The sequence below is a fragment of the Quercus robur genome, chromosome 5, assembly GCF_932294415.1.
Source record: "Quercus robur chromosome 5, dhQueRobu3.1, whole genome shotgun sequence".
Taxonomy (NCBI): domain Eukaryota; kingdom Viridiplantae; phylum Streptophyta; class Magnoliopsida; order Fagales; family Fagaceae; genus Quercus; species Quercus robur.
Genome location: NC_065538.1, coordinates 75,283,579 through 75,308,410, shown reverse-complemented (window position 1 = coordinate 75,308,410; position 24,832 = coordinate 75,283,579). Strand labels below are relative to the sequence as shown.

The 24,832-nt window shown below is 34.7% G+C and overlaps 2 protein-coding genes across 5 annotated transcripts; both read left to right on the top strand.

Annotated features, from left to right (window-relative positions):
- The first annotated feature begins 662 nt into the window (after positions 1–662).
- LOC126727095 (starch synthase 3, chloroplastic/amyloplastic) lies at positions 663–14,654 on the top strand. Its single transcript, XM_050432590.1, has 16 exons — positions 663–1,046; positions 1,865–1,928; positions 2,011–3,348; positions 4,371–4,585; positions 4,973–5,243; positions 6,206–6,381; positions 8,083–8,190; positions 8,705–8,814; positions 9,651–9,756; positions 10,139–10,309; positions 11,175–11,303; positions 11,514–11,696; positions 12,072–12,203; positions 12,320–12,431; positions 13,649–13,772; positions 14,197–14,654. The coding sequence occupies exons 1-16, from the start codon at positions 909–911 to the stop codon at positions 14,324–14,326; spliced, it is 3,507 nt and encodes a 1,168-aa protein (XP_050288547.1). The 5' UTR covers positions 663–908; the 3' UTR covers positions 14,327–14,654.
- A 7,580-nt stretch (positions 14,655–22,234) lies between these two features.
- LOC126727094 (uncharacterized) lies at positions 22,235–24,662 on the top strand. Of its 4 annotated transcripts, none has more exons than XM_050432589.1 (4): positions 22,235–23,108; positions 23,266–23,326; positions 23,418–23,449; positions 23,658–24,662. In XM_050432589.1, the coding sequence occupies exon 4, from the start codon at positions 23,668–23,670 to the stop codon at positions 24,274–24,276; it is 609 nt and encodes a 202-aa protein (XP_050288546.1). In that variant the 5' UTR covers positions 22,235–23,108; positions 23,266–23,326; positions 23,418–23,449; positions 23,658–23,667; the 3' UTR covers positions 24,277–24,662. The 4 variants fall into 4 exon arrangements, with proteins under 4 accessions (XP_050288546.1, XP_050288545.1, XP_050288543.1 ...); XM_050432588.1 differs by having other exon boundaries at positions 23,418–23,454; XM_050432586.1 differs by lacking the exon at positions 23,418–23,449.
- The last annotated feature ends 170 nt before the right edge of the window (positions 24,663–24,832 follow it).

Genomic DNA, 24,832 nt, shown 5'->3' with positions numbered 1-24,832 from the left:
ATCCAGATGACAATTCTTTTATTTATTTTCAGAGAAGAATACTTCAACACCACCCATTCTTGTGAACAAGATATTAATTTTCAACAATCCTCTAGCTGGCTTGATCCTCGAGCACCCCAACTTTTATCTAAAAATCAATCATTAGCTTGATTGCTTCATAACACCTCATCCTTTTTCCACCCAAAAAAGGAAAAAGGAAATATAACCCTTTTCTTCTCTAGCTAAGCACGTGTAAATAACTACATAAGAGAGCCCTAAACGATCTTTTAGGTTTGTCCCCACGTGGCATGTCCCCATTTGATGTGTCAATTCCAGGTAGATTACCTCTCCTCACCACTTGAGTATCCTATCACGGACTACGAGCCTTTCAATAAGTTCTCTAGCTTAGCTACTTATAATATGTCAAAAATTTTGAAAATTTTGAAAAATATCTTAAATGACGCCACTCACACCCAAATCCACAATAACTATTGATCCAAATTCATCTCCACCATCCAATTCCTCATCAAAAACCTACATAGGCATATCAACAGTCATTAATGTTACATAGAAATTAATCGTGTACATTATCTTTTTTCGTTTTTGGTAAACAATCATGTACATTATCAAAACATAGTAACACATTACTCATATATGGTTGAGATTCTAGGACCTTTTTTTGCTGTTTAGCCTGTTACATTCTAGTGTCATCCATTATTTAAAATTTAAAATATCTAATTTTGTTTTTGTTTTTTTTTTTTATTTAATTATTTACAGTGCACAGACAGAGAGAAACTGAAAGATCAAGTACTGGGATCCTCAATCAATGAATGTTTTTTTTCTGATTAAACTCTGGTCACTGACTCATAAACAAGTACAAGAAGAAGAAGAACCTTGAAGAACATTCTTAAAACAGAAAAAACACAGTTATGGAGGTGGCTTTGCAAGTACATAGGCCACTCAGTTGCAGTTGCAGTTGCAGAACTGTGTTCAATCAGAGAAGCCACTTAAAGCTCAAACCTTCTCTTGGGTTTTTTCCTCATGGAAGAGTCACTCACTTCTCAAAGGTTATTATTGCTTTTTTTTTTTGTTTTTGTTTATTCATTGCAACTCTTCTTGGTGTTCCTTGTTTCTCTGTTTCAATGGGTTCTTGTAGTGTCTGATTTTGATCGCACCCAGTAAGAGTTTGTGATTGGTTTTTTACTAGAGATTTGGTGGTTTTGTTTAAATCTCAAATGGGATATTTGTAAAATGTTCATTCAAGTTCTATGTATGAAAGATAGGATATACTTGGTGAGTTTTGTTTTCTGGGCTCTTTGTTGATCAATTGATTGAACGTTTGCTTTGCTGATGAAGTTCTTGTTTTTCTTTTATGGTTTTTCACTAAATGATTGATTCATTAGGTAATGAAATTAAATTGGGTGAATTACACCAACCTCCTTGAGCTTTCACGAAATGAACACCCCCCCCCCCCCCTCTACGTGAATGTATAAATGCAACATATATGGCCATTTACCTAAAGGAATATTCAATTTTTAATAAATTTGGATTTCCATCCAAACTATGAATGAAATGACATTCCCTCAACTGAGTATGAAACCGTTTTTTTTTTTTTTTTTTTTTTTTTTTTTTTTTTTTAAGGGAAGTAATGGTGTGGGAGGGCATGAACTTCTTTGTTGCATTTATAGAAATCTCAAGGAGGGGAGTGTAATTTTGATAAACCTCAAGGGGGATTGGTGTAATTTGCCCCATTAAATTACAATTGATTGAGTGTTAATGGTAGGTTTTTTGTTTTCAAAAATAATTCCAAGTATTGAACTGAGGTTGTTTTCATACTGCTTCATTCTTATTCTGAATGTATTGAAGTCATACATTTTGGTTTCAGTCTTCTTCATGGGGAAAAGACTGCCAGGGAGGTGGAGTTTCATATCGGATCATTGCTAGTTCAGGTTAGTTGCCGTTGTTCTGTTCTGGTTCAAAGTTGAATTTTGATCCTTTATTCTATTAAATTCTGGTTCTGCATATTGGTAGATTCTCCAAGGAGGAGATCAAAGAAAATGTCAAATGCAAGGCCTAAAGGCCCTGCTTCAAAGGGATTGTCGCCAAAAACACCGGTGGGAACAAGCACCCAAAAGAGGGATGAAATAAATAATGAAGAGAAAGAGTTGCCAATTGCTCCAACATCTAGTGAGCATGTGTCACCCAACAGGAAAACCGTTGAAACAAAAGTTGATACTGAGGAAGAGTGGGTGGTTGAACATTCTCGAGAGGATAAATCTGAGAAAGAAATCATTTCTGAAACTGAGGAAGCCAATGAATTATCATCAGCAAATAAATCATCAGCTATTGCTCAGAAAATTCAAGTGGTGAAAAATGGAACCATTGCTAGGGTCAATGAGGATATAGCAGAATTACAGAAGATAGAAACAGCTTCCAAGAGTGATATTGAGAATGTTCCTGATAAAATGGTTTCAGAAGGAAGACACTTGGATATCATAGAGCGTGATGACACCACAAGAGATAAAAGTACTGAAACTGATGAAAAGATTAGAGAAGAAGCTTCTCTAAAATTAAAGTTGGAGATGGAAGCGAACTTGCGTAAGCAGAAAATTGAGATGCTTGCTGAGGAGAACTTCTCGATAGGGAGCAAGATGTTTGTTTTTCCTCAAGTAGTGAAACCTGATCAAGATATAGAAGTTTTCCTCAGTAGGGGTCTCTCCACTTTAAATAATGAGCCAGATGTTCTGTTAATGGGAGCCTTTAATGACTGGAGATGGAAATCATTTACAGTAAGGTTGAAAAAAACACATCTAAAAGGGGATTGGTGGTCTTGCCTAGTTCATGTTCCCAAGGAAGCCTACAAGATGGACTTTGTCTTTTTCAATGGGCAAAATGTCTATGACAATAATGATGAAAAGAATTTCTGCGTGACTGTGGAAGGTGGAATGGATGCGTTTGAATTTGAGGATTTCTTGCTTGAAGAGAAACGTAAAGAACTTGAGAAACTTGCTAAGGAGCAAGCTGAAAGGGAAAGACAAGCAGAGGAACAACGGCGAATAGATGCAGAGAAAGCAGCAAGTGAAGCTGATAGAGCACAGGCAAGGGAGGAGACTCAAAGGAGGCGAGAAGCTTTGAAACGGTTGACAAAAAATGCTGTAAGGTCTGTCGATCATGTTTGGTATATAGAGCCTGGTGAGTTTAAAGGTGAAGACTCAGTCAGGTTATATTATAATAAAAACTCTGGCCCCCTTGCTCATGCGAAGGAACTATGGATTCATGGGGGCCATAATAATTGGAAGGATGGATTGTCCATTGTTGAAATGCTTGTCAGTTCTGAAGAAAAGGATGGTGACTGGTGGTATGCTGATGGTATGTATAAATAGATATATTTTCTTTCTTATCTTTAATGTTTTATGATGCTTTCTTAGACTTTCAAGTTTAGATTATCTGGCTGGAGTGACAGAATATAAGGTGCATATGCAAGATGGTGTCAGTTGGCATTCATTAGTCATGCCAAGTACCATGCAATCTGTTGGCTGTTGCCTGATATATGATATGTGCTAAATTTTCAATCCAAATGTGGTGTTGCTGAAAGTGAGTGGTGTGACTCCAAACGTTGTTACTTGACATGCATCTCTTAAAAATTTCCGATCTCTGTCATGAACAGTGAGAGGGAGAGAGAGAGTAGATGGGTAGTTATACACACACAAATATACATATTTGTTTGTCTTTTATGTGTATGAATATATTACATTTAAAGGTTGAGTGTTTCACACAAGGGAGTATACATTTTTTAGCAAACTCAGATAATGAGTTACTTCTCAAACTTCCCACCCTTTTGCCATGTCCATGCATTTTAATTTTAATGTGGGTCAAACTAGCATATCTTGAAGGGCCAGGAGTGTCTATTTTGACCCAAACCAGTTTATGGTTAGGTAATGACAATAACCTTTTATATGTCTCTTGAAATGTTGGCTGCTTGTGGTTTTTAGTTTTGTTGGGTTGTTATGAGCCCTTTTAACCATAGGCAAGGTGATTCTGATGACCTGAAATCTTCACTCATTTTTGTTTGAGAATTATGCAAAATGGAGATGGCGTTTTTTCTTTTCTTTCTTTTTTCCATTTTTTTTATTAAAAAAAAGCCTCAAACTTTGTCCTGTACAAGTAGAGCTTGATATCTTGTTCCCATCTGTTTTAGTAATTCTGGATGGAGTGATGGACACTGACAGGTGGATCACCAAAAGAACACTGTAAAATTAAGGGAGGTTTTTTTTTTTTTTTAATTCTTGCTTGCTATTTTTTCATGGATCAGTATTAGGTGGAATTTCTCTTATACTGTCAGTGTTGCATGTTATAAGACAAATAATAATAATCAACTTTATTTTCTGCAGTTGTTGTACCTGATCGAGCATTTGTCTTAGATTGGGTTTTTGCTGATGGACCACCACAGAAAGCCATTGCGTATGATAACAACCACCGCCAGGATTTCCATGCAATTGTCCCAAAAGGCATACCTGAAGAACTTTATTGGGTTGAGGAAGAACACCGGATTTATCGGAAACTCCAGGAGGAGAGGAGGTTAAGAGAGGAGGCTATACGTGCCAAGGTCAGTTTAGAAAAAATCTTCCATTCAAGATATGGCTAATTTATATTGATTAAAGCACACTTGGTCATCGTTTTTTTATTCTCAGAGGAAGTGCATCTAAGAATATTGTACATAAATATTGTGTGGGGTAATGGTTATGGTGGCTCACATGTAGAGGATAGGGAGGACCAACTTTAGTTCTGGTCTAGTGTGTCTATTTCAGTTATTGTGGTCCTTCTGATAAGTGTGAGTTTCCTGGGCTAATCTTAAGATGTTCAAGATGGATGCTGGGGATGAATAATAAAAACTAATTGTAGTTTTGATCCTTTCAAAGCTATTGATTTAGCATTTTATCACTCTCTTCTTTTCACTACTAATTTCCATTTCTCCGTGCTTCTCCTTTCGTAGGCTGAAAGAACAGCACGTATGAAGGCTGAAACAAAGGAAAGAACTTTGAAAAGGTTTTTGCTATCTCAAAAGCACATAGTCTACACAGAACCTCTTGATGTTCATGCAGGAAGCACAGTGAAGGTTTTCTATAATCCTGCCAACACAGTTCTCAATGGAAAACCTGAAGTTTGGTTCAGGGGTTCATTTAACCGTTGGACCCACCGCAATGGTCCATTGCCGCCTCAGAAAATGTTGCCTTCGGATAATGGTACTCATGTCAAAAGCACTGGTGAGTTATTTCATGTTTAGTTATCAACTTTTCTCTTTAATATGGAGGCTTAAAGGGTTCACTCTCTAATTCTTTTGGGTTCTCTTGATTTGTAACAATCTGTCCTGTGCTCTCCTTTTATTGTCAATTTATTGCCCAACTGTGTGCCAATTCCTCTGGAATATGCAAAAGAAGTCTTGAAAAATATTCTGGACATTTGAATGAGTGTCTTGCACATACACACGGCACATAATTCACAAATCACATTATAATCTTGAGAAATATCAACATATTGTACATGATGACGACCTAGCCAAACTGCAATATTCACAATATGAAAATACTAATGTTTCTTGGTCGCTTAATGTTTGACATACTTTTCCTAACCATTTTTCTTAGTTAGCAATACCGGTAAAAGTTAAAGATATTAAGGGCTTATTCTTAATGGCTCAAAATTTTTGTCCAATAAGCTCTGAATTCCTAACCATTTTTCTTAGTTAGCAATACCAGTGAAAGTTTAGGATATTAAGGTCTTATTCTTAATGGCTCAAAATTTTTGTTCATAAGTGATGTAATGCAGAGCTTATTGGAACACTTTTAGATTTTGACTCTTTGGAAGATTGTCACATTTCTGAATGTGCTGATCTTTAAAACATAGCTGGTGTGAATTCTTTCATATGCATTTTAAGTGTTTTCCCATTATGCTCATTGTGAGCAAGGCTGCAGAAAATTATTCATTTTCTCTAGTAGCGTTCATATATAATGACATATCTTTTCCATGCCAAGTATCTAGCATAGGTACATGTTAAAGTAGCCAACCAAACATATATTAGAAAACATTGACAGAATGCAATATGATGCTGTGTCATGTCACGTGCGAAGATTACCATGTGTTCTGCAGGCAGGGTGCAAAAATTTTGAGACACGAAGATTTTTTTTTTTTTCTTCAAACCCAAAATATACCATTTGTTCTGTCCTTGCAGTCAAGGTTCCATTGGACACATATATGATGGACTTCGTATTCTCTGAGAAGGAAGATGGTGGAATTTTTGACAATAAAAATGGCATGGATTACCACATACCTGTGTTTGGAGGAATTGTTAAGGAGCCACCAATGCACATAGTGCATATTTCTGTTGAAATGGCTCCCATTGCAAAAGTAAGTTTAGAATATTAAGTTAATTAATATATGTACGGAAGATTTTTCATCTAATCTCGTGTATGTTGATCTGTGAATAAAATTGTGCGCTTTTTTTTTTTTTTTTGGGAGAGAGGGGGGGGGGGGTGGGGTTTAAATATTGAGTTATTATTTTAGGAATTTGACCATCCATTCTGTAATTGTATCATGGGCAATACTCTAGTTTATTTACTGATATTTAGCAGTTCCATTTGAAGTTTGTTTAAAATCCTGGAACATAGTGTTAATGTCTGGAATAAGTGGTTACTTTGCATTATGTTTCTGATGGAGAGTGCTTATCGCTTGCAAAAAAGGATTAAAATGTCTCCAAGTGGGTTTATTAACAAGTCAAGTTTGACTTAAGAAAAAGCTTGTTTGTGTTCGTTTATTTAGCAAACAAGCTAAGTTTAAGCCCAAATTTAGGCTCGAATATTAAACGAACCAAGCTCAAACATGTTAACGTGTTCATGAACATGAGGCTCAATTTACTTATATAAAATATTATATTTTTATATTTATACTTGTCAAAAAATATACTTATATAGACTTGAAATTGTATTGTGTAAGTTTATAAATAGGTACATATGATTTCAAATTCTTATTTGTAGTTTATTGATAATATAAGTAGTTCATTCATAGTAAAAAAGTCATAGATTTGTGAAGGGGTAGAAAATTTTAGTCATGGTTTTACTATATATGAGAAGATAATAAGTTAATGAAGTAGTTTGTGAACAAGGTGATAATTTGAAGGGTAGAGGGATGCATTTTGTTGACTGGTGCATTATGTGCCGTTGTAATAGAGAGACGGTGGATCATTTGCTACTTCATTGTGGTAAGACTCATAGGTTGTGGAGTTTGGTGTTTAGATTTTTTGGGTTTTCATGGGTCTTGCCAAGAACAGTTGCAGATACTCTCTTGGGTTGGTGGAATTGGCCTAGAAAACACTCGTCTAGCATTTGGAATCTAGCTCCCTTGTGCTTAATGTGGTGTCTTTGGAGGGAGCGGAATTGGAGGACTTTTGAGGACTTGGAAAGCTTGGATGACCAATTATTGGCTTCTTTTAGTGGCTCCCTGTTTGACTAGTCTAGGGCTTGGGGAATCACCTCTAGTGACTCTCTCCCTATGTTCCTTAGCTCTCTCCTTTGCATTTAGTGTCTTTCCCCTTTCTTTTTTCTTTTTTCTCTTTTCTTAATCTGCTCTATCTGTATTGTTCTCTCTGCCTTATGTTTTTATGCATAAGGCAGTGTTCTTGAATATATATCCTTATTACTTATCAAAAAAAAAATGAACCAAGCCTGAACATATAATCTTGTTTACTAATGAGCTTGAGCTTGGCTTGCGTTTGAAATAAAACTAAATAAATAAGCCTGAACTTTTAATACTCGACTTAGCTTGACTTGTTTACAGCCCTAATACCTTAATGGAAATGCAAAAAAGAGACAAATTCACACATACCCCTCTGTTAAAGTGAAAAAAAATGTCTTAAATGACAGAGGGAGGGAGCATAGGCACTGTGATATTTTCCTGGCACAATTACTTTTTGTTTCCAAAGGATGGCAATTTTACTTTATTAATAATAGTTTTCTTGTTAAAGAATAGGTTGTTTAAATATAGTAGCTTAAAGATCAAAATCAATATCTTTTGTGTATTTTTTTTATCTGTCATATCTAATATCTGTTGCAGGTTGGAGGCCTTGGTGACGTTGTTACTAGTCTATCTCGTGCTGTACAAGATTTGAACCACAATGTGGACATCATTCTTCCAAAGTATGACTGTTTGAAATTTAGCAATGTAAGCTTCATTGCTGTTGCTTTGGTCTATATATAATGTCTTACTTCTTCGTGCAAGTATTTTTGGTCTCTATTCTCAAGTTTTGGGGTTTTCTCTATTGACTTAGTAGAGAGAACATGTTCTTTGTAGGTCCTATATGCAGTGGTTGTACTCTCTCGCAGAGGTCCATTTTGCAATGACTGTAGCATGAGTTATTATGTTCAGAATTAAGTTGAGATATGCATTATTGGATGATTTCTTTGCTAGACCAAATGGGTATTTAACAATGATATTTCCATGATTTGCTAGTTGGGCCCTTCTATTCTCTGACTTTCTGAATATACATGTGATGGTTGTGTGGACCTTTCTTGTGTTTCATTCTTTTTTTATGATAAGTAAAAAATGTTTCTTATGTTTATATTTTGTAATATTATAAACTCCACCATCTCTGCATTTTTTCCTGCATTATGGTTTTCTTTATACTTATTTAACCTCAGTTTGATGTTGAATTAACTTAATATTTTTTTTGATACAGGTGAAGGACTTTCAGTATAACAGAAGCTATTCCTGGGGTGGGACTGAAATTAAAGCATGGTTTGGGAAGGTCGAAGGCCTTTCTGTCTACTTTTTGGAGCCTCAAAATGGGTAATTCTGTTTTCCTGCTGCACTCCTAAAATCTCTTGTGCTATATGTTCTGTATTTGATCTAGTTTACAACATGTACTCGTGGGCAATCTGTACTTCACTTTTCACTCTCCGTACTTACTTTACAGAGGCTACTATATTACTTTAAACCATACATGTATTAATTTTTTGTTTCTTTTTGTTTTCTTCACTCACTTTAGTGCTGATAATTGACTACGCTCGATACAAATTAAAATTGCACTAAGAGTTGTGATCAAACACTTGAAGAGTGAGTCATAGCTTTATTGTTTTTCTAGGCAATATGCCACCCCACTGCATTGCAAAGTTATGAATGGAAAAGTTGCTTTATGTGTTAAAATTATAGTGAGGATTTTGGCTGTTTTGATCCTGAATGTGGTAATGTGAAGTATGTTTTACACTCCTAATGATATGATTTTCAAAGATCCATCTTTTAGAGTTGTCAGCTATGTGGAAAATTCAACTTCGGAAACACGGCTTGTTGATGTATATACCATTTGAACCTCAAATATTCTTTTTCGCACATCCACATTGATACAGGGTACAAATTTCATCTTTGGTTGTTCTTTTTTACCTTCTTTTCTTCATCCTGGGGATTGCAGTTATATGGGGTTCATTTGTGAAATAGTTAATTTATGCTACTCTGCTCATAACCTATTGTCGCAAGTTGGAATATTGAGACACATATCCATATTATTCTTTCTCAGAATGTCCGTCCTTTGCATGACTACTGTTGTGCACTGTCTCCATTAACTTTAATCGCCAAATGCAACAAAATATATTTTACAAGGTTTCTTAATGCGCTTGGTTTTCCTGCAGATTCGTTTCAACAGGCTGCATATATGGCTGTAGGAATGATGGAGAGAGGTTTGGCTTCTTTTGTCATGCTGCTCTTGAATTTCTACTCCAAAGTGGATTTCATCCTGTAAGTTCCATGATATCAAGTCTTTCATTTATGAGTTTTACTTGAGCAATTATTGTGAATGGCAACAGTATGAAGTTATTCAGTGACCTTTCATCTTTTCCTGCCATTATTGCAAAATTAACTAAATCCATTGCATTAATTCATCGTGCTATATATGTGTTTATGACTGCTATCAATTTATATGGGCAATTGTCAAGACCACCTTTTGCCAATGTTGAGTTCTGTTGCTGTTAGAGCAGATTGCTTTTCTATTGAATCAAATCAAACCTTTTCTTTTTCTCTCCTCTTACTATGCACAGGCACACACTTCCAGACAAGAAAAAATTGAATTTTGTTGTTAAATTTTATGAATATCCATCTATTGGGGCTTTACAATGGGCAGGATATCATCCACTGCCATGATTGGTCCACTGCACCAGTTGCATGGTTGTTTAAGGATCATTATACGCATTATGGTCTCAGTAAAGCTCGGGTTGTCTTTACAATCCACAACCTTGAATTTGGGGCAGCCTTAATTGGGAAAGCTGTGGCATATTCAGACAAGGCGACAACTGTAAGTACTTATAATTTCCTAAGATTATTCAGTCTCCGTACTTTTTATGCTTTCTGTACTGTTCTTTTTTAATAAGTTGATTTGTTCCTTTTGAGCTGTGTGATGTGCTTCTATAACACTTAGATATTCACGGTCATCAACTTTGTTAAGAAATGAGTAATATTGACATGCTTCCCTCTATCCTTAAATTACTCCAGATTTTATTAGTATTTTGTTTATTTATTTACTTTTCTATTTCATTTGGTGGTTTTATTTTGTTTGTTGGAATAAAGGGGTTTTAGGTTGTTGCAATTAATTGTCTTAGTCATTGAATTCCCACTCAGCTAGCTGTAGGGGATATGAATCAATGCTAATATGGAACACTTAATTAGAATTTAGAGTTTTGGGAATTGGGAATTGAGTGAGAAGAGTAGCAAAGATATCTAAGCAGGAAAAAGATGGCAGTGTTTAAGAATTGGTTATATTTCAGTATGACTTAATCAGGTGGAACTATACATTAGAATTTCCCTATTTTCTTTGAATAGATGTAACATTTTTGGGGGGTATTTGAATTTACAATTGGGTAGGTTTTGAGAGTTCAAAATAGAATTGGTTAGATTGATGGAAAAATTATGCAAAATAAAACTGTTACCGGTCCCTTGTGCAGCGTGTTGTTAAACCTCCTAATGATCCCAATAAGTGACAGATATAAGTTTCTTAAACTGTTACTGGTCCCTTGATATGCAAATTACATTTCTATACTGTTCCAGTATGTCAGTTTCTTAAATGGTTGAAAATGGAAAAGCTAATGCATCATCTGTATAGATTCAATTTGTCTATCCATATTCTTATTGTTGTAGCATCTAAGTTATGTTTGAATATGCAGGTATCCCACACTTACTCAAAGGAGGTTGCTGGAAATCCTGCCGTTGCTCCTCATCTCTACAAGTTCCATGGTATATTAAATGGAATTGACCCAGATATGTGGGACCCATATAATGATAAGTTCATTCCTGTAAGTTGGTTTCTCTCTCTCACTCTCATGTGTGCATGCACATGCACACTCCCCCAAATCCCTACCCCTCTTTTCTTCTGCCATTTCTTCTTCCTATTGATTTTTTTTTTTTAATGGGTGGAAGCTGTTTGTCAAGTTCCCTTCTTGTTCAACAAGAATGACCTGGTCAAATTTTACATGTATGGCTAACACATGATGCATTTATTCCAGATATCATACACCTCAGACAATGTTGTTGAAGGCAAAAAAGCTGCCAAGGAAGCCTTACAACAGAAGCTTGGTTTGAAAAGATCTGATCTCCCTTTGGTCGGAATTATCACTCGCTTAACTCATCAGAAAGGAATTCATCTCATCAAGCACGCCATCTGGCGCACCTTAGATCGCAATGGACAGGTCATCTTTTGTCTTCTTTCTTCTTCTTTTTTTAATTTTTTAATTAATTGTTTTTGTACTATGAATGTCGTTTTATTCTTTCCTCAGCATGTGAACATTGTACGAGTAATTATAAGAATTTTAATAATATGATAATCCTCCAGAATGCTCACTTACTTCAACAACTCTGTCTCTGTCTCTCTCTCACACACACACACACTTCTTCCTTTTTCTCTTCGTATCATGGATGATGTTGTCAAATATAGTTACGTGTGAATGTAAGAATGACCATAATGTATACTTTGAATCCATGCTTGTTAATAAGCTAATAATGTTACAACATTTGTCTTTTGGTCAAGCATATCTCGTCTATGCTGATGAAACATCTACCTGCAGGTTGTATTGCTTGGTTCAGCCCCAGATCCTCGTATTCAAAATGATTTTGTGAATTTAGCCAATCAATTGCATTCTACTCACAGTGACCGTGCTCGCCTTTGTTTGACTTATGATGAGCCTCTATCACACTTAGTATGTTCTCACTGAACTTAAATTTTCAAATTTTCTCCTTTTTCCTGGATGCATGTTTGCCACTTACATCTGCAGTGTGACCCTGGAAGTTACTTATACATTTGGACTTATGATAGATATATGCTGGTGCTGATTTCGTTCTAGTCCCTTCAATTTTTGAGCCATGTGGACTGACCCAGCTCACAGCAATGAGATATGGTTCAATACCAGTTGTTCGCAAAACTGGAGGTACGTTCATACAAAACTAGAGAGTGATGCCATTCAACCATGTGTCTATTTTGTCTTTACTGCTGAACCCTTTGTCGCATGAATGATACCTTGTTATTTTTATTGTTTATGTAAATATGTGACATCAAGGTCGTGGTAGCACATACCTCAAGTTTTTAGATTAATTGTCTTCTCAATGACCTTCACATTGAAATTAGGCAATTGTATTGAACAGTGTTTTCACTATGTAGGCTATTTTGCATAATTTTGTACTTTGTGCCTCGTAAGAAAACTTTTTAAGTTTCTGTAAATTGTCAATCTTCAAGGAATTTTCCCTTTGATATTGTAAATTTGTAGCTCTATTTTATGAAATTATCACTGACAACCTAATATTGCCTTTTCCCTTTTTCATAATTAAGCATAGAACCCAATATTGTAATGTTAGATTTAATTATATGCAACTTATTGATTTTCTTATTGTAAATGTGTGAGAGCTTAATATACATTTTTGGCCAACTTCCCAACAGCTCAAGTTTTTTGGGATTGTCACCAACATGTAATCAAACTGGGTTTTAACTGAAGTTTTTGATTCAAGTCTTGGTAACCCTGATATCCACATGGAAGGCCTGCATTTGGGTTTTGGTCATGGGCGGGTCTGCATATGAGGGGTTGGTAAATGTGTGTGAGCTCAAAATACATTGTTGGTCGACTTCCTTATGGCTTCAGCTTTTTGTACTAATAGTGTGCTGATACTAGCTACTACAACTTCCTAGGTCATTTTTAAAAAATTCTGTATCATTTCTTAAATGTGCTTCTTGCTTTCTAAAATATATCTCTGTTGCCCCCATCAATCTTCATTATAGATTTTCCCCTTTCCATTGATAATTTTCTCCCAAATACCAAATTTTGAAGTTGTTCAACCTTTTAATTCTCATGAAATACAAATTTCATATTGTACCCATGCTATCTAGCCTGTATTGTGTTACTTTACCTTGAGTGCCTAGCTTTTGATGTAAGACATCTTACATTGACCTTGATACTCTGTCTTGGGGTCAAGTAGGAACAGCAATATCAATGGACATGTTTAACTATAGAATTATCTCATGTCTAACATTATCTCATGCAGTTGGACTGAACCTTTGTGCTTGCATTTCTTATGACCATGAGATAATTGCACCATGGGATTTTCAGTGAGATTCTCTTGTTAACCATCCAACTTCATGGAATTTCTTTTATAGGACTTTACGACACTGTATTTGACGTTGATCATGATAAAGAGAGAGCACAAGCACAGAGTCTTGAACCAAATGGATATAATTTTGATGGAGCTGATGCTGCTGGTGTTGATTATGCTCTCAATAGGTGAGTAAATGCTTATTTTGTCTTCCAAGGCAAATGGATTTATTCTTCATTATTAGTTTCCAAATGCACATGTTTCTTTGTTGGTTATAACAAATCACAACATTGAGAAAACCATAGCCTGTGCCTGGACTCTAGACATGCATTCTTGACAGATGCTGTGGCACAGAAACAATTCAATGTAACCCCACACTTGTTTTATTCATCAATTCAATATTTTCTCTAGGACTTGTCTTGGGGGAGGGAGGGGGGAGCCAAAGGGTTCAAAGTACATGTTTGTACTATTATAATTTCTCTCTCTCTCTCTCTCTCACACGCGCGCACACACACACACACACACAAACACGCTAAAACCACAAAAGTATGCCCCTGCACACATTCTTCTAGTATTTTCCTTTTAAATATTCATTCACACTTGGATTTTCAGGGCAATTTCTGCTTGGTATGACAGTCGGGATTGGTTTAATTCGTTATGCAAGACAGTGATGGAGCAAGACTGGTCTTGGAATCGGCCCGCTCTTGATTACATGGAGCTTTACCATGCAGCATGCAAGTGAAACGAGAAATTGATTTAGACGTGCAATTTAATCTTGTTACCCACTTTGTACAGGTTTGGTGGTATATCTTGATTTAATTTTTCTCATTAAAAAGCTTCGTCTAGTTGCACATAATTCACCATAGTCAGAATAATGCAAGGCGACACATTTTAGAGCTTAAAATGGTTCATCCATATCTGTGTAGCATATAACAACAGGTTAGATTCAGAATAATGTGGTGTACTTATGTAATTAGCAGAAATGAATTATCAGTTCATGTCAAGACTCAAAAGAGGTGAATTATAACAATAAAGGTGAGCAATGAAGGTTATATTCTGAGATTTAGCAATTGCGGAAAAAAGTCTCACTTTCAATGAGTTCACTAATGCTTTTCTTCATTTGCAGACAACATAAAAAGAACCAAAAAAAAAAAAAAAAAAAATTGGTTATTTGTTTATTTGCTGAAAAGCAATACATTAACCTATAAGTTAAAAGGTTTATGCCAAACAAACACTTGTTAAGAGGCCCACCAAATTAAGGTCCACTAATTTTACCAATAGAGAAAGGGTTTGGTTAATGTATGCCTTGAAGGCATACATTAATTATTTATTTTAAGAAAGTTTTTATAGGGAATTGAAAAAGCTGACTCCAAAATCTAGCCGAAGAATCCATCAATAGAACAAAGCCTGAGAAGTATTCAACATGTACGACCCTGAACCTGGCCCATGGATTGATTTAGTTCAACCCTGCACCATGTAATTAATTGGGTCAACAGTCAACGCTCAACTAAGTTCAGCCCACAAGAACTTGTACAAAACACCCATGGGCTTAAGTTATGTGGTTGGTCCAAGAAGGCATGAGAAGGAGCAATCCTAGTCTACTTCTTGCTAAAATTAACTTGTTAAAACTGAAGCAAAACAACAGGGAATCAACCGAAGCTTGTGACTGAGATAAGCATTAAGTTCAAATCCAAATTTTCCTACATTATGTGAACCAATCTCACTAAGGCTTTGTTTGGTTGGGAGGATAAAAAAGAGGAGGACGGAAAGCTATGTTTGGTTTAGCCTATATAACTCAGTTTTTATTACTCATTTCTTGTTTTCTGTGGGTTCCACCACCACCACTCTTGTTTGGTTTGATTTTTTTTCTTAGTTTTCCTCACTCATTACTAAAACAAGTGAAAATGAGCAATGAGTTATGGAAACAACATTTCAGAGGGTGTTTGGATTGATAAAAACTAAGTTATATATCTCAGTTTTCATCACCCAAAACTCAAAAAACGTGGACTCCACTAAAAATCAAGTTATTTGGATTAATTTTTGAGTTGAGTTTTCTTAACTCAAAATTCAAAATTTTGAGCTTGAATTACGGAAATTGAAAACAAAATTTGGATGTTTCCAAATTTTGAGGTAAGTATTTCAATAACATTATTGTAAATAACTCAGTCAAAGTGGGCTAGTGTATTATCAAATTAAATCATTGTGTGATCATTGGTTACTTTTTTATTTTTTAGGCAGCTTCTCTCTTGTATTCTTACATCCATCACAGAGAAGTCCGCACCCACCTCTTCTCATTTCATAAATGCATTTCCTTTTCCTTAACCCTCTCTCCTTCAGCGGATTCTCAAAAAAAGAAAAAAGAAAAAAAAAAGACCTTCAGCCCTGCCGAAGATCACAAGTCTAGCTGAAGATCAGAAGTTCCAAAACCTTTGGTTCCGTCACTCACCTTCTTCATTTTGCTAGATCTTATCTTATCCTAAGTGACCACCATCTCTCTCTCTCTCTCTCTCTAATGTCCATTGTTATATTTCTTGAGTTGTTGCTCTGTGAACCTTTTTTTTTTTTTTTCCTGTTATAATTTCTTTTCCTAGACTTTGTGGACCGAAGTTATGAATGTGCTAGTTTTGGAGTTTACACTTTTGGAGAAGGGGGCACGCGGGTATGAGTTACTGTTCTGACATAGCACAGTAAGTGGGTCCCACCACTGTATGCACAAGTTTGAGTTTTAGAGATGAGATATGCAACCAAAATATGAAACCATACAAATATATATTTTCAAGAGTGAGTGAAAAATTAGAGTTATGGGAATTGAGTTATGAGATTTGGATGTTGCATATTGAAAGATTATATAACCTTCCTTATTGTCCATGTGGATGAAAGTGGCTCCTCGAACTTAACCCGGGTCATCAAGAAAGCTCAGTCAATTTGGACAAGTTGCTGATCAGCAAAAAGACTCCAAACACATTCTAATTTTCAGCATGGGAATAGGACACACTCACTCACATACATGATAAAAGGACTATTTTTGCTGTTCAATCATCAACGCCCGTGTTTCTAATACGAACTCGAGGACAATTATAAGCATATATTTAGCTGAATTCTTTCAGTGGTGCACAAGAGGCATTGAAGCAAGCAAGGAATGCCTGTGACTGAAGTTTGAATATATTGTCAGTGGTTTTTACTTTCTAGTTACATTGTGAATGCATTATTTTCGAATCTCATAATTTTGGCCTTAGCTACTAGCTAGTACTCTTTTATATTTTTGTCTGTTTCCATTCCCCTGGATGATAATGCTCTCAGGATCCAACATGATAAACCTTTATCATCTTTAGCAAATATGTCAATCATCATAATAATGGAAACAAAATTATAGTCTCAAAATTTTGTGGTTGGTTATAAATTCTCAACAAATTAATTATGGCAGATCACATTTATTGCATTGTTTCTTGCATTATCCTTGTCACTTCCATCATTTACTATCCTTAATTTTCAATCCGATTAGACAAATAATGATGTAATTTACAGAAAAAGTCCAGTGTAGATTCTAGAGTGTAGGGTATGTACAACCCATACTAACCAAGATCTGCTCTTCTTTTTTGACTTGAAAATTTTCTTTCATTCAATAATGTCAAATTTTATGGTGGTTCTCTCTCTCTCATTTATATTCATCCCATCCCAATAATTTGGTCCACTATTTCATTTTGAAATGTTTAAATATGTAATTTTCTTTAAAAAGTCAATAAATAAACTTTTTACCTTGCTAATATACTTTATTTAAAAGTTGAGATTTAGTGCGATAACAAGTGCCTTTTACCAAAAGCAACATGTTACAAGTTTGAGTCTGAGAATCAACATCTCCAATAAATTGGAGATAAGATTATTTATTATAACCTCTTTCAGATCTTGTAAAAGTGAGAGTTTTGTACATTGGGTACAACCCTTTACTTTATTTAAAAAGTCAATACTATTCTTTCTGTAGAGTTTAAATTAATAATGACAGTTTTAAAAATTTGTAAATATTTATCTAATAGACAACGCATTAATGATGTTTCCTTAAAAAATTAGAATTTTTTAAAATAGTACAAACAATATGGATCAGGGTAGTATTTATCTAATGTGTCAAGCTCCTAATCACATCTTTGAGCAATTCAGAGGGGTTCATAATGCAAAAAGGTCTCAAATTGATAAGTCTATCTTGCCTTATAGGCCACCAAAATTGCTTCATTTTTGGCTGGCAATGAAACGACCAACACTTGTGTGGAAATGATAGATTTGTGCAAAGGGGTGGTGGACTAAAAGACTAAAATTTGGGGAGCAAATAACTGGGGGATTATTGGGCTATAAGACCCCACTTATCTCCTATAAAGGGAAAGGCCGAAAGATATGTTAAAGGCGTCTTTCTTTGCTTATCTTATCAATTGGTTAATCAAGTAGATCCTTTTTGGATGGTAGAGATGGTTTCTCTCTTAGAATGATTAACACACTGTGATAAGTTGATTTTGATGTCCAATTCCAGTCTCTTACAAGGATTCCACGTAATTATACATTTTTTTCAAACTGAAATCTAGAATCTGAAGCATGCTAAGCCTCAAAATCTGAGATGCTTGTACGGTTACTATAATAACATGCACAGAACTGCAACTGATTTTTTTTTATCTGAAATATTTTTTTAACATGATATATGATTCATTATACAGGAAAAATAAGAAACAAATATAAATAATTGTGGCCATTGAGACCTCCCGGACCTTTAAGTATTTCAATTGGTTCTGTTAATCCCACAAGCTGGATTTATATAATATATTTTTCCTAAAAAAATCACTAGTGTTTGGTTGATCTTATAACATATTATAGTTTATGTATCTAATTATTCTCCAATGTCAAACACATTTGAAGCTTATCTCCCACTCATGTAATTTAAAACTTATTTCTCAAACCCAGCAGGTTGTATCTTTGAAACAAGCTTCTGGGGCAGCTCCATTTCTAATTTATGCTTTCTCAAAATTTCCCTGGCAGACCAGAGAGAGTGAGTGAGGGAGAGACCTATTGGTTCTGACTTTATTTTATTTTTTGATACAATAGGATTTGAAACTTATAATATGAGTTTCATAATGTCTACTTTTTTTCAATTGTGCTGACTGAAACCCAGGAGAGATAAAGATAGTTGAGCCTAACTGAGTTGGGTTTGAGATGGCTGATTCCATCCAGATTTCAATCAATCTGAACCTTGCCTTATCATAAACCATATGAGTAAATAAATTTTCAAAATTAATGCTAACATTCTTTAATATTTATAACAAAGCACAAGACAACTTGATTCTAAAGGGGTAAAAAAAAGTATGAGACTACTTTAGTTGTGCCATCAACAAATGGCAAACTGTACTAAGAATTTTTTAAATCCCACCTAATTTTATGTTATATCAGTGAAAAGATGTGCTGCTTTGGATTATGACAAATCATCTACTACACTAATAATGTAGCTAAAAAGGGTCATCTGTGATGCATAACAAACTAAGACATTAGTAGGATTTACTATTCCTGTTCTTATGCAACAAAAATTACCCAATAAGAGAGATGTTTTGCATATAAAATACACATACATTATAATAAAGCAAAGTTAGGTGAATTATTTGTAATTAGATTACCTAGTCCAAGCGCCACGTATGATGTTAATTATTGTAGAGGTTCTTGTATGAGATATGAAGCTAAGAGTTCATAAAATAACAATATTTTTGGGTGGTATTATATATATATATATATATATTCTTTGGCTAAGTTATAACCACCACACATGCTACTTAAATTATGTACATAAAATTAAATAAGCTGATGTAGGAGGATAACAACAAAGACATGTTTTGGGTGATATGCTTGGATTCGTTGAAAGAACTAAACATTCTGCTCTGCATAATTCACACACCTTGCATATATGCTTCCTTAATACTGACCACCCACGTAACCAAACTCAGGTATGTGCTTCCTTAGTTCAGTCTGAGAATCATCTCATGCGGCGTGCCATTGCTTATTCATGACTGCAGAAAGTCCAGATTCCCTTTTGTGATGACTGAAGAAACTTGAGCTTGTGGATTTTCATTTTTTTAGCTATAGGATATTGAAAAAGGCCAAGTGGTTAGAAGTACCTTACTATATTAAAAGAAATCTCATAGGAGACTTTGTGTAAGAAAGAGTTCTTGTTATTCCCTTTTGTGATGACTGAAGAAACTTGAGCTTGTGGATTTTCATTTTTTTAGCTATAGGATATTGAAGAAGGCCAAGTGATTAGAAGTACCTTACTATATTAAAAGAAATCTCATAGGAGACTTTGTGTAAGAAAGAGTTCTTGTTATATAATATGCTAAACAATACTACCAAAAATATATATATATATATATATATATATATTTATTTGGGGGTTACACTTAGAACCAAATTGAGAAAAGAATATGTTTTTTTTTTTTTTTTTTTTTTTTGAGAAACACACACATATATATAGGGGAAGGGAGATGAGATAAGGGAATACATTCACACGCCAAAAAAAAAAAAAAAAAATCAAATGGTTTCAATGCATTGAGAAGTAGTAAAAGCAAATAATCAAATATTATTTTTACTTAGTATTGGTTGACTACCTAGAAAAAAACTAATTGATTACAATAAAAAACATTTTGGCACTCGTTAACCCATCGAAAAGGCAAAATTGCATATTTCATCATTAACTTTAACCTTTGTTTCAAAATTGCCCTCATATTTTAAAATGTTTCACCTTGTCTCTTTACTTTCAAACTTGTTTAAAAATGTCATTATCGTTATTTGATGGATAGAAAATACTCTAGGATAAACAAATTTATGTGATATCATAGCAGGTTTCATATCATCAAAGTGACCTAGGTTTAATGTTTTATGAATTCTTTTTTTGTTATACCAACATTTTCCATCCAACATATAACCGTAATGATTTTTTTTATACATTGTAATATATATAAATAAATATATATAAATATATATATATTTATGATTTTGAAATAAAGATTAGAGATTAAGGATCAAAGATATAATTTATTTAGGACAAATTTTAGTTTTAAACCAGTTTAAAGCTATCTCCACTAACTTACTACATGCCGATTTATAAGACTATCAATGTGTATTATTTAAATAAGTCACATAACTCATTAAAAAAGTTATATGATTAAAATTACATATGAATGATATTTTCAATCGTCACATAATACGTTGGAGGAAAATAAATCCAAATCAGTTTGTAGCTAAATGTTTTTCATTTATTTAAGGCCAAAATACCAAAAACACTCGTAGGGTTTGGGCTTTGGTTAGTTGCAAAAACACCTGATAGGGTTTCAATTCTTCTTTATAACACCTTAAGGTTTTCATATTTACTAAATTGACTCGTGGGACTAACTCTCTTTAGCCCTTATATATGGAAGAATCACATAAGCATTACATGACCACATTAAGAAAAACATGGTTTAAAAACGGACCAAACTAGCCTATTCGATTGGTTCAACCGGGAACCGTGTACCAATTCAATCTGGTAAAAATGCCTAAAACCACTCAAAAACCGGTCAAAAACTGCTTTAAACCAGTCAAAAATCTAATTAAATCGGGAATCGGAGGCAAAAACGGTTTTGCCTCTGGTTCGGTTTTTAAAACCATGAACTTAAATACTTTATCCATGCAACTAATACACTAAGAGCATTAGCATTGGAGGTTGTAAAACCCCCAAATTGATATTTTATACCATCAAACTACAAAAATGGACATGACTCAGAAAGCTATTTCTAAATATTTTACAACTCAGCTCTAGTAATATCTTATAATAAGTAAGATGGTATTTTAAAAAAAATAGTTTTTTATTGTTTCACACGTCTTTTATATTATTTCTAATTCTTCTTTTTCTTTTTCTTCTTCTTCTCCTTCTCTCTCTCTCTCTCTCTCTCTCTAAATAGTTTTCTATTGTCTCTCACAATTTTTGGCTTATAATTTTATTGGATATATATATTATTTTAATATGTTGTACAGTAAAAAAAAAAAAAAAAACCGTTGGATGTATTGTAAAGCAAGATGATATAATATAATAGATAAAATAGTTTAGTAGTCTATTTTGAGCAACATTTTGAGCATTTCAAACACACTCACACATATTTCTACACATTTTTTTATCCACACGTATATCAAAAACATTCAAACAATATTACTCAAACTCCTCTACCATACACCTCCTAAATTTTTTTTGCAATTCCGAATGCTAATACTCATGTGATGTTCATATAATTTTTCTGCTTATCAAAGCTAATAAAAATTAATCTCTATCGTCAATTTGGCAAACAGAGAAACATCATAAAGTTACAAGTAGGAATAAAAGCCCAAGTGTTAATTTTTTGCATTTTAGCCTATATAATTTATTTAACCTAGGAATAAATGAGTGAGTTTTTTTTTTTTTTTTTTTTTTTTTGTGAGAAATAAATGAGTAGATATACTCCAATGTAAGATGAGATAAGAGGTTTCTGCATGAACTCCAAATAAAAGCGTTGACCCACACATCTCCCCTTGGGTCATTATCCAACAGAACCCTCCTGATTTAAGTTTGAGAAGACCCCTCACCAGCCCACTCACCCTGACCTATATTTGCCCCCACACTCTCCTCTCCTTCTCTCTCACTCTCTCTCTCTCTCTCTCTCTCTACACTATTTTTTTTTTTTCATTATTAAATTTTTCTGCAAGTTTTTCTCTTTTTCTTCATTACTAGTACTATCTTTAGGTCCTTTACTCATCTTTCTGCAATAATCCCCAAAACCCAGGAAGCATTGAATTAGAATGAAGTGGTAAGAGTTACACAGAAAAGAAAAAGAAAAGTTTCAGTCACAGTTAAACCCTCCTCACCCTCTCTCTCACTCACACCACATTTCTCAATGCAATATCAACCAACCAACAAGTGCTTTTACTCCTTAAGCTTAGCTAGCACCCTCTCCTAGGCATCCTTAAAAAAGTTGCTTCACACTTTCACACGCACACACTAATATGAGAGATAGAGAAAGCTTTTATGCCTTTTCACTCGCTGAGCCTTTTATTTTTCACTGATATAACGCCGATTGAGCTGAGTTGTAGTGAGTTGTAGATAAGGTTTGCGGGAATCAGTGAAGGGTTGGGTCTGACCAATCGTTCTTCTCCACCTTTCCCAATCAAAAGCCAGCCTTTTTATTTGAGCTTTATTAAAAATAATATATATTTTTTCACTGTTCATCTTAGGAAAAACAAAAAGGAAAAAAAAAACAAAACAAATGAGAGCATGTATATCAATCAGTATATGTATTAACCCCATATAAAGAAGTCTTTCACACCACCGACTGTTTCTCTAGGTGGTAGTAAAAGAAATATGCTTGGATTGGACTTGGTTTCTGGGTTTGCTCAATGCCACAATATCCATCTTTTTTCTTCTTCTTCTTCTTGTTCTGGATTCTCTATTCTGTGGGCTTTTGGATTTTTGTAATAAACCCACTTCACAGTGAATCTAGGTGAGTTGTTTGGGAAGTGAGAGATTCTTATCGAAGCCCATCATTTTCCATTTGCCTATTTCCTTTCCATTTCAGGTTTTATGATAGGTATGAAAGTTAATGTATCAATTGATGTAGTACATAATTTTTGTTGTCTTTTTGCTCTCTGTGGTTGCAGGGTACCATTCTGAGCCTAAGGCCCTTGAAATCTGTGATTTCTTTGGAGGTATTCTGGCAAGGTAAAAGGGTTTCCATAGCTTCTCTTGCTTTGTCTTGGGTTGGTTTTTTGGGGTTATGTACAGTGTACTAATTTGAGAAATCTTTGAAAAGCCCTTGTTCTTTTGGAGGATATTGAAACAAAGGCAAGGTAGATTCCTGATATTATTCTCTTTCACCTTTCTCCTTTCCTATTCCCAAGGAACAAAATCAGATTTAGCTCATTAAAAACCATAACTTAAAAAAAAATTCAAATTGTTTGCTTTCTATTTATATTGAAAGAAGTGGTTCAATAACTCTAACTTCATTCATTTCTCTCTTTCTCTCCTATTTAAACTTCTTTGGAAATCATAGAGCTATTTCAATGGGAGATTGGAATGGTACCATGAGCAAAAGCAATGGTCTTGGTGGGAGATCAATGAGAGATGATGATTTTGAAGAAGAAGATGTGTGGGGTTTTGTTAAGGAAAGTGAGGATTTAAGTCCTAAGAAAATGAGGAAATCCAAAGACTACTCTTCTGGTTCTTCTTCTGCATGGCGCTTCTCTACTACCCCAAGAATGATTCCGAGGGCTAATAGCAATATTACTGCAACAACCCATGAAACCAAGGTGGTTGTTCAGCAATCCTCAGCTCCTGTGAACATTCCTGATTGGTCTAAGATTTATGGTAAAAGTGCCAAAATGGGCTCAAGGGTTGGATCACTGGTGGGTAATGCTGAGGATGGTAACAGATATAATGGAACTGTTGCTTATGATGATGGAGATCATCATGCTGTAGGTAATTATGGTGGTGATGATGATGATGAGGATGATGGTGATATGGTTCCTCCACATGAATGGATTGCTAAGAAGCTTGCAAGGAGTCAGATTTCGTCTTTCTCTGTTTGTGAAGGGATTGGAAGGACACTGAAAGGAAGGGATCTTAGCAAAGTCAGGAATGCTATCTTGACAAAAACTGGTTTCCTTGAGTAACTTGGTGTTCACCTTCACCACTATCACCGTGTCATCATCCTCACCAGCATCATCATATTGTGGCATCAACACCATCCATCAAATCATCATCATTCTTAGCCTTGGGTCCCACGTAATCTTTTTTTTTTTTTTCTTTCTTTGTTCAATATAGGTGGTAGTAGTACTGGTATCTGATGTACTGGTATGGGGTTAAGTGGTGGAACTACAAAAGTCTTCAAAAGGGTCAGGTGCTCTTTTGAGTCTGTTTTTCAGGGGCAGTGAAAAAAAGCCCTTGGCAATGGCTGCCTCTTGAGATTTTGTCTGGTAGTCAAGTAGAATTTGTGTTGTGGGTAAATGGAGTTGCTCCTGTATCAGGTAATATGAAGTGAATTATAGTTTAATCTTCATGTCTACCTATCTATTTTTGGCTGCTTTTGCATTTCTTGTTTATTTTATAATCTTTCTTAGAGTTTTATCTCTGGTCAATTTTTTTTTATATTACATTTTTGTTTTTGTTTTACCTGTGCAAATATTGAGCATTACATCATCCACTGTATTCAATAGGACCAATACTCAC

What these genes read in the sequence shown, in the direction of transcription:
- LOC126727095 (XM_050432590.1), top strand. Translation starts at nt 909, where the DNA reads ATGGAGGTGGCTTTGCAAGTACATAGGCCACTCAGTTGCAGTTGCAGT. An exon ending in TCCAAAGTGGATTTCATCCT is followed by an intron (nt 9,757 to 10,138) that starts GTAAGTTCCATG and finishes TACAATGGGCAG; the next exon opens with GATATCATCCACTGCCATGA. An exon ending in ATTCAGACAAGGCGACAACT is followed by an intron (nt 10,310 to 11,174) that starts GTAAGTACTTAT and finishes TTGAATATGCAG; the next exon opens with GTATCCCACACTTACTCAAA.
- LOC126727094 (XM_050432586.1), top strand. Translation starts at nt 23,668, where the DNA reads ATGGGAGATTGGAATGGTACCATGAGCAAAAGCAATGGTCTTGGTGGG.